The following is a 13878-nucleotide window of genomic DNA, read 5'->3' as shown; positions in this document are numbered from 1 at the left end:
CAATAAATCACCGTGAATTCTTCAGATGAACATTTTTTTTTTAAATTGGCCTGCCAGATCAGTGCTGTCATATCACAATCAAGTACTGAAAGAAGCAATTCTGAACGCTGCATACCTCAACTGGAGGGAAATCTTCCCAGGCCCTTGACTGGAGATTATAAGGGATAGTGGACGAATCTCTCTTCATCACCCATCGAGACGCTTCACTCAAAGGGCGAAGCACGGTAATGCTTAGGATTCCTGGTTTGAAAGACAAATAGGAAAACCAGAGAAAATCACTAGTCATTCTATCTCTGAAAAGATTCAGGTAGGTAGTCACTTTATTTTGTTTTTAGATATTTGTAAGCTGTCCAGAGTAGCTGGGGAAACCCAGCCAGATTGGCGGGGTATAAATAATAAAATTATTATTATTATTACAACAATGATGTAAGTCTAGACAAAAACCCCGCAAGATAGCAAGAAATGGCTCTGATGAAAAGTTTTGCTTTGCCACATTCACAATAAGAAATAGATGATACACATGGGGAAAGTAGACTTTCCCAGGAACAGAATGCTGTTCTTTGAATGTCTGAAATTGTGTGGTAGGATGTGCCCCCCCCCTCCAAATAGCCAAGTGATTGTGGGGAAATTGTTAAGTATAGTAATTTAATTCACTGGAATTGTAAATGCTTGTATACGTTACTATGTGGTTAAATTTGATTGGTTGGTAACTGAATTCTAAAGAGTTCTGCAGTAGTTTTCATGTCATTGGCTAATACTGGTCACATGGGAGGTACTTAGCGAAAAGTGAGGTTACAGGGAACCAGGTTGAGGGACTTCTCGGTAGTGGCGCCCACCCTGTGGAATGCCCTCCCATCAGATGTCAAGGAAATAAACAACTATCTGGGCTTTTAGAAGACATCTGAAAGCAATCCTGTTAAGGGAAGTTTTTTTATGCTTGATGTTTTATCATGTTTTTAATATTCAGTTGGGACTGCCCAGAGTGGCTGGGGAAACCCAGCCAGATAGGCAGGGTATAAATATTAATTTTATCATCATCATCGTCGTCGTCATCAAAACAAGACTGATCTGAATGGAGGATTGTGCTCCTACCTGGGCATTCTTGTATTGGCTCTTGTATAACTGCTGTAACTGGATCACCATACACATCGGTCAGGTATCCCTCTGCATCCCTGGTACGGAGGAGTTCAGTCCCTGAGCCGTCAGCATACACAATGAAGAATCTAAATCATCAATCCCACACATCTGGTCAGTTCAAGTTCAAGCAAAGTACATAACGAACAAAACCAGAACAGTAGAAGAATGAATGAAAAGTCAAAACTGGGCTACTATAAATTTCCCTCCAAATCATTGACTCAGTCACTTCATATGCATTGCTTTTAAAAAAAACCTTGGATCATTGCAATGTAGAACAACGAAGGAGGGGCAGATATGGCACAACAAATGTGGTGAGAAATAAAAGAGAACCAAGGAAACATCAAGCAATAGTTAAAATCGTTGGCTCAGGTTGCATATATGTGTAAATAGGCCATTTATCCAAAAGACCCCCCAAAAAGCACTGGTTAAAATATGGCATCTGGCCCTATAAACGACATAATGGGCAACATTTACTGATTTCCTACCTGGGTGCATGTTCCCCATATACGATTGGCAATTTAATGTCTGTGATCTCTGATTCCTTTCCATCAGCATCGATATTAGCAATGAATTCAGAGGTGCTGCCATCAGCCATGACCTGCAATAAAAAGCAAAGTCACTTGGCCATAACTATAGTTCTGGGCACTCACATCTTTGGCATTATGTATACAGAGGTTATTTCCACCTGAATCTGTAGGGAGGAATTACCTATTCCATTGTATTCAAGTCTCGTCTCTTCCTTAGAAGCCTCACTTGATACAATCATCTATTTAAATTTAAAGGGATGGGATCATTTAATGAAAAGAAGACTAAGTTGAAGGGCATTGACGGCGTTTTTCAAACACTTCCGTAATGCTTTAAACCCCCCCCCCATCACCCCTTGGGTGATATTTTGGGATGGTCTTCAAATGGGAGCAAAAGTGTTCAACTGAGACCAGTTGCACAAAACCAATGTAGAGAGAGAAGGGGAGAAAGAAAGGAAGAAAGGAAGAAAGGAAGAAAGGAAGAAAGAAAGAAAGAAAGAAAGAAAGAGGCGGGGGACATCTGCTGAACATATGTTTTCATGAACATTTTGCTCAACTCTGCTTTAAAGCCTCTAATTGCTTCATCTGAAGTGGTGACATCATTCTCATCTTTCTCTTGCTTTCACCAGATAATCTGGCATGGCTTATTAAAAGGTAAAGGGACCCCTGACCACTAGGTCCAGTCGTGGCCGGCTCTGGGGTTGCGGCACTCATCTCACTATATTGGCCGAGGGAGCCGGTGTACAGCTTCCAGGTCATGTGGCCAGCATGACTTAGCTGCTTCTGGCAAACCAGAGCAGCGCACGGAAATGCCATTTACCTTCCCGCCAGAGTGGTACCTATTTATCTACTTGCACTTTGACGTGCTTTCGAACTGCTGGGTGGGCAGGAGCTGGGACCGAGCAACAGGAGCTCACCCCGTCACGGGGATTTGAACTGCCGACCTTCTGATCAGCAAGTCCTAGGCTCTGTGGTTTAACCCACAGCGCCACTGGCATGGCTTATACAGGAGCCCTAAAAAAGAAGTATAAAATGCAAACAGAGAGGGAGCAGAGCTGGCCTCGCGGTGCATTCCCAGGAGACCTTCTCCTTCCCCAAATGTCCCTAGCTAGCTGTGGTATAATGTGTGTGTCTACACACTTCTGCCTGATCAGCCTGTTTCCGGAGTTGTGTGTTCCATTACACGTGGCACCAAAACCAACATGATTCAAGCATCTCCCCACGAGGACTCCCCTCTTGTTCTAATGCCACCCTTCTCACATAACCACTTCACTGTGGCTCCTTGCCATAGGCCAAGCCAGTGTTATGGCCAACGCTGGCTTTTGATAACAGAGATGAAGGCATCAAATCTCAGCTCAACCACGAAGCCTCCTGTGTAAACCTAAGACTAGTCACAGGCAGAATAACAGGAATTATTGTGAGGATAACACTGGGAAAGGTGGGACAAGATTATCACGAATGCTTTCCTAGAACAAAGGGATAGAAGGAACACAAATGTAAGAAATTAAAAACATACAAATTATCTTTACTCGTGCATATAATCCCACATATCTAGAAGAAATACATAAATACTGTACATAAACCACGGAAAGTCGCAAAATCTAAAGTGCTTGTTTTCTCAAGATCTTGGGAGCCTCATAGGTGGGAGATCAGTGGAAACCCGTTGGAACAGGTTAAAAACTTTAAATACCTAGGTCATGGGTAGGCAAACTAATGCCCAGGGGCCGGATCTGGCCCAATCGCCTTCTCAATCCGGCCCGCGGATGATCTGAGAATCAGCATGTTTTTACATGAGTAGAATGTGTGCTTTTATTTAAAATGCATCTCTGGGTTATTTGTGGGGCACAGGAATTCGTTCATCCCCTGCAAAAAATATAGTCCAGCCCCCTACAAGGTCTAAGGGACAGTGGACCGGCTCCCTGCCGAAAAAGTTTGCTGACCCCTGACCTAGGTGTCCACTTCCAATACAACACTTCCTGGAAATACCATTGTAAGCTTGCACTTAACGGAGAGGATACTCTAGCTCTGGCTATCACCCGTTTCTTCTTTAACAGAGGGAATCTGTTCATGCCAGCTGCTCAACAATTGTAGTAATGACGTTATGGAGAATGTGGCAAGATTTTTGAGTGACGCCATAAAATGACATCACCGTAGGTCCTAAGAGCCATCTTCGTACCTCATGAAGTCTGGACAGTTTTATCCTAAAGTATCTCCAACTATGTTTCGTTAACTGTGTTGTGTTCCAATCCATGTGTACGATGCACTTTTTAAAATGCCAATAAAGCAGATTGGTTTAAAAAACAACAACACACAAACATAAACCATAGTTGGCACTGACCAGTATTTCTGGCTTTGAACAAAGTGCAAAGTGTAATTAGTTGAAAAGAGAAGAAAGCGCTTCCAATGTTCAACTTCTCAGAGTCATGTCAGAGGAGGAGCTGGAAGCACACTAGCTGAAGGCTCTTTAAATTTATCTTAATAAATTAAAAGCCAAATGATTGACTATATATATTTCAAATAATTACAACCCAATTTAAAAGCAAACCTCGTAAAACAAATCCACACAATGAACTGCAGAACAAACTGTAGTATTTTACCTTAAAAATGTTTCCTGCCTGGTCTGTCACCTCACAGGCAATACTGGAGTTGTGTTTCATAACGTATTTCCCTGCCGGCTGATCCTCAAAATTGGATACAAGATCACTTCCACTTTTTTCAAATGCCTCTGGAGAGTAAACTGCACAACAGTTTTCATTGACGAAGAGGCAGCCTTTGTTCATGGGCAGTATCTACCACGATAATAAAGGGGGAGATTCAGCCACCCATAAATTTACTAATCAATGTAAGTGCCATGGAAATGCAGGATGAATTAGTTTGAAAATGGATTGCAGTCCATCCCTTTATGCTTAACTACTTTTCATGTTGGAGAAGGAACTGGCAATCCACTCCAGTATTTTGCCAAGAAAACTCCATGGACATAAAAAAGGAGAAGAAAGTGGGAGTTTCCAAGGCATGCTCTGGTTCATGGGGTCATGGAGAGTCGAACACGATTAAGACGACTAAACAACAACAACAACTTTTCATGTACCTCTTCCTGCTTGCCATTTGTTAACATTTTCACTCTCGGGAATAACAGTTCACAAATGTGTGTTCTAATAATAGAGCTGTTTTAGAATACTCGCGTTCATCAATTTCATATAAAACTTAGCATAACTGGAAATCTGGAGCTTGGGAAATAATGGGGCACAAAATGGACATTGTAACTCAAGGAGTTAGACTGGTGGTTCTCAAAGGGTGTGCCACAATGGTGTGGCAAGAGAGGATGGCAAGTGCGGCACGAAGATTCAAGGACAAACATTGAAACATTTCAGTATAGTATAGTACAGTATAGTATAGAAATAATTTTTATTCGCAGAATATGGATAGATATCTTTTCAGAATGAGAGCAAGAGCATCAAGGGATTCTGAAGACAATCCTAGTTGTGATCCAGAATCACCGGTCGATCAAAAAGGAGAAAGGCTCAGCTGCAAGAGTTGCCAGGAAGAGGCGCACAAGGCAGCATCCAACCACCTTAGGGATGCCACTCCCGATTTGTGTAAGGTTTACACCTTAGCCCTTTCCTCTCCTGAAGAAGTTCCACAAGGCAGCAGGTAAGTGGTGATGTAGAAATTTAATAAAAATAAAAAATAATAATAATAATAGGATACATTTTTAATTGTAGACTCACTTGGTATGTTCCTTCAGGGTTTGACATAATCGAAGTTCCATCAGCAAAGATGGCACAACACGTACTGTCCTCACAATTTGTTATGATCGTTGCAAAGTCTGGATTTTCTACACGCATGCATTTTACTTTCCTTGTGGTGGTTTGGGGCTCGGTGTCTAGGAATGAAACCAGGCCAACAAACTTCAGAAGAGCATTTATACTGTGAACTGTGACAAAGCCTAAGATGAGTGGCAGAACAATGTTATTTCTCACAAGGATGGCTTCAAAACTCTTGTCATTTACGATTAAACGTGCCGTCGTATCCTTGGAGCTCAGATTTATAACACTTTCTGCCAGTTGAATACTTTCTGACAAATACACTTCAATAAATTTGGTTTCTATACACAGCAGTAGCTGTTTCAACCATCTCGTTCTGCTCATTCTGCCCTGATATGTTGGCACCTTTCAGGATTTTGGACGTAGCTCACTGCATGATGAATCTCTCCCTGCTTTAAGAGAATACCAGAATTCAATGCATTGGGCAGGACGAAAGAATAAATTAAATTCTGTTCAAGATTCAAAAGTATTATCTGATGCAATACCAGCAATCAGCAACACCTGACTGAGAGCAACTGCTTATTTAACCACCATTCTTGGTGCAAAAGGTCTGTATGTTGGTAAGAAATCATCTAAATGCCTCCATCTTGCTATATCAAGGATGAGGTTCTTCAGGCTTCCCTAGGTAAGATGGAAGATTCTGCTTGTGGCAAATATAACTTTGTTCTCTGATCATCACAATAACTGTCACAAGTGAGCAGATTGAGGACAGCCGCCACCATCAGCAGCTATACTGCAACTCTCAATCTGTTTAATCTTTGAGAACAAAAACACAGGACACCTTTCTTGTCTCTGGTCCATCACCAGGATTCAGAAGATGAATAAGTAAAATCAGCTGAATGCAATTATTCAAAATAGCTTTTACAATTGATGTAAATGAATTTCTCCTTGTGGAAATGATAAAGTACTGTCATATGTTAAAGCCAACTGAAAACACAGGAATTTAAACGGTCCCACCTTTGTTTTTTTGCAACGAGAAAGGATTATACGAGAACCATGCACATACCTGTTTCTTCACTGTCAGCGCACTCAACCATTTCAACACACTCTTGGAAGAAAGTGGTTATTTTGGTGCCATCAGCATGATCTACTATTATGGAACCATCGCTTTTCTCCACCACAGCGACCATATCTTCCCTTATGGTCATTACCTGGAGAAATAGAAGATTTGTTGTTGGCATCCATCTTTCCCAAGAGGCAACTGAGGGTGCCACTGGGGTGAAGACAAATTCTACACCAGCAGCACTGAAGTGACCTCCCTGGGACATAAGCCTGGCCAGGGTGCATGGAGGTCCTGGTCTGCCCAGGCAATAAGGACCCCCTCTTGGCCTCACTGATGTGGTCCAGAGCAATACGTTTGGCTCTAGCTTGGTTGCAGGAATTGCCGGAAGGAGGCATATCAGGCACCATCCAACCATCATAGGGTCTCCACTCTGGATATGTATAGGGTTTACTCCAGGGGTCAGCAAACTTTTTCAGCAGGGGACCAGACTATTTTTTTTGGGGGGGGGGAATGAACGAATTCCTATGTCCCACAAATAACCCAGAGAAGCATTTTAAATAAAAAGGCAACATTCTACTCATGTAAAAACACGCTGATTCCCGGACGTTCTGCAGGCTGGATTTAGAAGGAGATTGGGCTGGGTTTACTCCATGGGTAGGCAAACTAAGGCCCGGGGGCCGGATCCGGCCCAATCACTTTCTAAATCCGGCCCATGGACGGTCCGGGAATCAGCATGTTTTTACATGAGCAGAATGTGTCCTTTTATTTAAAATACATCTCTGGGTTATTTGTGGGGCATAGGAATTCGTTCATTCCCCACTCCCCCCCAAAAAATATAGTTCGGCCCCCCACAAGGTCTGAGGGACAGTAAACTGGCCCCCTGCTGAAAACGTTTGCTGACCCCTGGTTTAGCCTTAGACTTTCCTTCTCCTGAAGATATCTCGCAAGGCAGCAGAGGTTTAGAATCAGAGTTTTCCTTCTCCTAGATGGGCTCCCTTCCCAGGTTGACGAGCCCCATCTGCCCCCCACTTCCCTCTGCAGCAGGGGCAGAAACTGCCTTCTTGACCATTGGAGCCACTATTAGCCTCATCTGCTCAATCTGCAAGAGCCTGTCTTCGCATACAGGGGAAGTTCTTAAGTCACCGAGGGTTTGAGACGCATCGGTTGCCCTCGCCAGGTTTAGCGGGCCAGTCAAAATCATTTCCAGGGTGTGGCCGCTATCACATGCTGACAGCTTCTAGGAGCCACAGGTGAGAGCTGAGTGCAGAGTGGGGACCAAAGGAGGACAAACTACCCAAGAAAGAATGCAACAGGTCTCCCACCAGAGGTACTACACTTCCCCTAAACCCTATACGTGCCAATAGAAAAATACTGGAGTTTTATCGGTGGATTGATCCTGAACATGAAATCAGAACATTTTACAGTCGTACCTTGGTTTTCAAACAGCTTAGTTCTAGAACCTTTTGGCTCCCGAACGCCACAAACGTGGAAATGAGTGTTCCGCTTTGCAAACTATTCTTTGGAAGCCGAACGTCCGACGGGGCTTCCAATTGGCTGCAGGAGCTTCCCGCAGCCAGTCAGAAACCGCGCTTTGGTTTCCAAACGTTTTGGAAGTCGAACGGACTTCCGGAACGGATTCCGTTCGACTTCCGAGGAATGACTGCATTACATATTTGGGAGGTGCATGCTTGCTCCTCACACCCTTTTATTAAAAGAACGTAGTATTTTTGCATGCTTTACTATGAAAGAACTATAGAGAAACAAAGGTAGCATGTGATCACTGCGCCACTTGGAGGTATGAGAATGCCATGGGAGATTACAAACACAGTATTACCGTTCCGGTAACTGGGTCGGTGGCCTGGTAGGCCAGCAGTGGCTTCAGGTCCAGCCTCTCTGAGCCCTTGGTGCCTATTTGAACGCCTAATGGAGTAGTGGTGATCCAGGTGCCTGCCAGGGCATCTGGGGATTGTTCCATATCCAATAGGTGATCCTGAGCAGCGACTTCAGCTGCTTCAACTTTTAGTGCAGGAGCACCCTTCGTACCTTTTCCTAGAGAAGAAGAAGAAAAATGAGGATCACTTAAATGCACTAACAGCACTATATCATCATCATCACTTCTGCCACCACCACAACCTTCTATGGGGTTATTTTTCCATTCACCTCTCCCCTGACGGGAAAAAATCCTACACAGAATGACAGGCAGGAATCCCGAAGTCTGGAAGACGACTTATTTCTCCCCATTAGCAGTAGGAATTCACTATGGGTTCGATTTTCAGATACCTGCATATCTTCGAAATTTGTCTGTACCAACATATTGGTGTCTTTCCTCCGAAGCCAGATTAAATGTATTCCCCTCAGAAGTGCTGGATGGCAGACTGAGAGGCATCCCTTATCAAAATAGGATGTGTGCATGCTCTCAGGATGTCGACGGTACGAGGCATATTTCATTGCATTGTGGACAATATGATCAAGATAGGGAACTATTGATTAAACCACTATTGGCAAATTGGCCAGGTAATCTGAAGCCTACTGTACCAAATAACTTCTGAACAACAAGTCCAATAATATCACAGTGGCCGTGGCAAAGTTTCTTTCAGTAGTTATACGAATCAAATATCAGCATACCCATGACTAAACAATTAACGCTTTGGTCTTCCTTCCCTGAGGGGGTTGTCTGTACAAATCTGTATTTTATTCTGAATCCATTTTATGGGTCATTGGACCACAATAAAGATGATGATGATGATGATGATTATTATTTCTTCCTTGCTGCTCTTGGGCTGACCTTGTCTGAGGACAGAACTGGTCCTCTCTATATCACAGCTAGTCCCAAGAACAGAGAGATGAATGCTGAGGCTGCTCCTAAGGAACATGCTCACGATGATCTTTCTCAGTCAGCTGCTGACTCAACATTTTTAACTTGAGGTTTCAAGAGACCCTACTGGCAAGAGATAGGCTTGCAAGGGGTCTTAAGGCATGGGCTTTCCCTGTCCTTCCACTTGCCAAAGATTAAAGCTCAGCCTTTCAATATGATCTGTTGTTACAAGTGTATGTCTATATTAAATATATGCCCACTCTACATTAAAATCCAAACCACCCTCCTAAGAGGAACAGAAATAGTTTCCTTAGAAGAAAAAAGCATGCATTGTCTAAACACATGTACTTTCATTTTTTATTGGTTTTTCACAATTTTATATATTTTAACTTTAACCATTTCAAACATTAAAATAAAAGGTTCTTTTCAACCTTCAGACCTCCTTCCCTCCCTCCATGGGTTCCATATTTAAGATTAAATTTACTGCATCTTTTACCATTGTCCATCTGTTGTATGTCCATAGTTACCTTAGTTAATTGCATATTACAAGTGTCATTACATCCCTGCCAGTGATTTTAACTGTTTACAGTGGTCTTTTAAATAAATTAAACATTTACTCCAATCTTTTAAAAAATACTTGATCTTCCTGGTTTTGGATACATGTTTATACTTTAATTTACCACTCCGTATCCCCAATACCTAAATGAAAGAGTGGTTTATTGTACAGAAAAGTAAGACAGAGAATATAGAGCTATACTTTACCCTCATGATATATGAATGTCCTTGGATAAATGCGAGCAGCAATTAATTCATTCACACACTCTTATACAGCAAAGAGTCTCTATTTACCTAAAGGCCTACAGAATGAGTGCAACATTTGTCTCATAAAGGTAAAGGTACCCCTGACCATCAGGTCCAGTCATGACCGACTCTGGGGTTGTGGGGCTCATCTCGCTCTATGGGCCGAGGGAGCCGGCGTACAGCTTCCAGGTCATGTGGCCAGCATGACTAAGCCGCTTCTGGCGAACCAGAGCAGCGCATGGAAACGCCGTTTACCTTCCTGCCGGAGGGGCACCTATTTATCTACTTGCACTTTGACGTGTTTTCGAACTGCTAGGTTGGCAGGAGCAGGAACTGAGCAACGGGAGCTCACCCCGTCATTGCGGGGATTCGAACCGCCAACCTTCTGATCGGCAAGTCCTAGGCTCTGTTGGTTTAACCCACAGCGCCACCTGCGTCCCTTCGAGTGCAACATTTGTCTCATAAAGATAAAGGGACCCCTGACCATTTGGTCCAGTCGTGACCAACTCTGGGGTTGCGGCGCTCATCTCGCTTTACTGGCCAAGGGAGCCGGCGTCTCATAGACAATTGTGATTGCCATCTTGATATCAGACCAAATGGTAAAGTATGTGGGAACATAAAACATGAATCAGGCAATAAAAGTTTCAGATTACTCAGCCCCCTGACCACCTACTAGATTTCTTGGTGCTTGTATCAGGAGGGGGTGTGGCCTCTGTATGTGGTGTACTTGCAGGAGGTGGAGGTGGTAAGACAGGACCAGAATCAGGGCTTCTGATCACTGTGCCATCAGCAAACAGTATCTAGGGGGGAAAAAAACCAGTCTTAAAATCCTTACAGTCAATGACATTTACACTCAGCAAATAGAACTATCAGGGCAATCCGAAGTAAGCCTCAATGAACTCAGTGGGACTTAAAGGTGGGACTTAAAGGTAAAGATAAAGGGACCCCTGCCCGTTAGGTCCAGTCGTGACTGACTCTGGGGTTGCGGTGCTCATCTCAATTTACTGGCCGAGGGAGCCGGCATACAGCTTCCGGGTCATGTGGCCACCGGAGCGGTACCTGTTTATCTACTTGCACTTTGACGTGCTTTCGAACTGCTAGGTTGGCAGGAGCAGGGACCGAGCAACGGGCGCTCACCCCATCGCAGGGATTCGAACCACCAACCTTCTGATCGGCAAGTCCTAGCCTCTGTGTGTGGTTTAACCCACAGCGCCACCCGCATCCCCAATGGGACTTACTCACAGGTAATAGGATTACAGCCTAAAATGCTCAAATATGGGTGGCATAAATGAGGAACTAGCTCAGGAAGATTTTTTGGGGGGGTGGGGAAACACTGATATAGAGAAATACAATAGCAACAGACCCCTGGCTGAAATTAACTCTTAACAGGGGCTATATTTTGAATTAAGAAATGACCTAAAGGCTAGGAACATTTGCTAAGCGCCCTGACTCACTGGTACCCACACGAGCAAAGAGAGAAAGAACTCAGAATGTTGCAGCTGAGGAGGTTTTCTTATTTACCATCACCAGCCAGACTTTTGGGCACGCAAAACTGCAGGAGGTATAAGTTGCATTTGTGGAATACTGATTCATAACTAATGCTTTTTGTGGGCTGACAAAGTGAAGAGTAACTCTACTTGGCATTTTGGGAATATGTTATAGTTAAATAAAAGTCTAAGCAGGAATTGAAATATGTACAGCTGATGGGAAATGAAGAAGGGGGATTTTGTGCTGCGGTAACCATCACTTCAGGAAATAAATAATAAAACTGAATCTGAGTCAAGGCCAAATGAATTTTGTTAGCATACCTGAGTGGATCCATCCAACATGTACTTTATGACAGTTCCTTGTCTCGTAGTAACTCTAGACACTTCCTGATCTATTGGGTTCTTCACCGCTTTTTGCAGCTGTGAGTGCTTCACCCTTTGGGGATAACTCTGCCTAATAAATATCTCAAAAATAGATTCCCTGGCTTTGTTTGCAGGGTCCTCCTCTGTTTCAGCCTCAGCCTTGCCTTCATTGGCCTCATCCTTTAAGGTATCATCCCCCACAGATCCATCGAGGGGCTTGACTTCGTCTGCCTTGTCTTCGTTTCCTTTGGTCTTGCTTGCTATGGCTTCATGGGCATTCACTTGCTCTTCTTTGGCTTCTGGTGTCTTCATTTCATCCCTTTTGCCCTCGTCCAATTTAGCTTCGTCTACTTTGCTTCCTTCATCTTCACTCTTGGCCTTGTTTCCCATTTCTTCACCTTTCACGGATCAAAACATGATGCCCCTTAGCAGGTAATAATTATTAGCAACTGCAAACTATGGAGCTAACTAATATATGCCAAAATATCAGGGTGGCAAATGAATGACTTCAAGATAGATATTGTCCAGATGTTACGCCCAATTTATGTTGAGAGCCATTCTATATGGATGACAGAAGTTCTACTTATTTAAACATGGAACCACAAAAACCATGTAGAAAAGTGAGGGGAATCTAAGATTAATAGCAAAAATGGACATATGGGGGACAGTGCAAAAACCCTCTCTGTAGTTGCAGATCACATCATCCCAACCCCAGCCATAAGAAGTCTACTCACTGGTGGAAGAGAGTTCTGCGCTCCTTATCTACGCACCTCTTTCAAAAATCAGACACTTGTCACCTCTGTCTACATGATCAGGGCATTTTGTGTTTAAATGCACACAACTGCTGCACAGTCATATTTATTTTGGCACTAAAAGTATCAGTACATTAGTCAAAACTGCATTTAAAATGTGTTTATTAGGAGAATTTTGCACTAAAACGGTGATGGATTGAAAACAACAACCTGCCAATGGCTACAAAATGTGGATAATTTAATTTAAAAATGGGAAAATGAGAAACTGGGGGCAACAAAACTTGACAGATCTTTCCATTCCTACCTATCGTACAAAGGTAAGGGTCATACCCATTGCTCCACCCACTTCCCCCTGGCCCCACCCACCCCTGGCTTACAGCCCTAAAAGATTGTTCAGGCTGAAAACAGAGCACTCTCTTCATACCTATATGTCATACCATTCAGCAGTCCCACCAACCTCATGTCATTATTGTTACCACATCTGCTTCTACCCCCACCTCCACCCTTGCTTCTCATGCAGTTGCAGCAGATGTTGGAGAGCAATACACAGCAAGTATCTGCAACACTTCCCTTCCAACCAGCTCCATCATGGCATTATATGGCAGCAGACATCAGCCCTCAGTTCCCACCCATCTCCACCTGGATTCAGAATGCCTTCAAAATGAATACTTTCGCAAAAGCACGTTGTGCTCACGTAACAATGATCAGCACTAACCTGTGAATTTTTGGCCAAGAAAGGTTAGTACCAATCCATTGGGACAGGACACATTCAAACTATTGAAAACACGGATATCTGGAATAGGTGGCGTTTGGATCAACTCGTCTACATCTACCTAGAGAATGAGAGAGACACAGAAAATAGCATTTCTAAAACTATTTTTAAAAGGTAAAGGACCCCTGGACGGTTAAGCCCAGTCAAAGGCAACTATGGGGTTGCAGCACTCAACTTGCTTTCAGGCCGAGGGAGCCAGTGTTTGTCCACAGACAGCTTTCTGGGTCATGTGGCCAGCATGACTAAACCACTTCTGGCGCAACGGGACACCATGACGGAAACCAGAGAGCACGGAAACACCATTAACCTTCCTGCCACAGCAGTACCTATTTATCTACTTGCACGGGCATGCTTTCAAACTGCTAGGTTGGCAGGAGCTGGGACAGAGCAACAGGAGCTC

General features: G+C 43.5%; 1 protein-coding gene across 2 annotated transcripts in view; it reads right to left on the bottom strand.

Moving 5' to 3' along the window:
* SPAG17 (sperm associated antigen 17) overlaps positions 1 to 13878 on the bottom strand; it is a 73550-nt gene that overhangs the window by 18166 nt on the left and 41506 nt on the right. For both annotated transcript variants that reach the window (XM_081175996.1, XM_081175997.1), the window contains 10 exons: positions 13422 to 13539; positions 11913 to 12352; positions 10778 to 10904; positions 8323 to 8537; positions 6492 to 6636; positions 5390 to 5544; positions 4259 to 4450; positions 1623 to 1735; positions 1093 to 1223; positions 116 to 240 (listed from right to left, as the gene is read on the bottom strand). In XM_081175996.1, the coding sequence (XP_081032122.1) occupies positions 116 to 240; positions 1093 to 1223; positions 1623 to 1735; positions 4259 to 4450; positions 5390 to 5544; positions 6492 to 6636; positions 8323 to 8537; positions 10778 to 10904; positions 11913 to 12352; positions 13422 to 13539 (1761 nt within the window). The remainder of the gene's footprint in view (positions 1 to 115; positions 241 to 1092; positions 1224 to 1622; positions 1736 to 4258; positions 4451 to 5389; positions 5545 to 6491; positions 6637 to 8322; positions 8538 to 10777; positions 10905 to 11912; positions 12353 to 13421; positions 13540 to 13878) is intronic.

Source organism: Podarcis bocagei (assembly GCF_964188305.1).
Source record: "Podarcis bocagei genome assembly, chromosome: 17".
NCBI classification, from domain to species: Eukaryota; Metazoa; Chordata; class Lepidosauria; order Squamata; family Lacertidae; genus Podarcis; species Podarcis bocagei.
The sequence above is the reverse complement of the archived record's forward strand: the minus strand, read 5'-3'. Positions and strand labels throughout refer to the sequence as shown.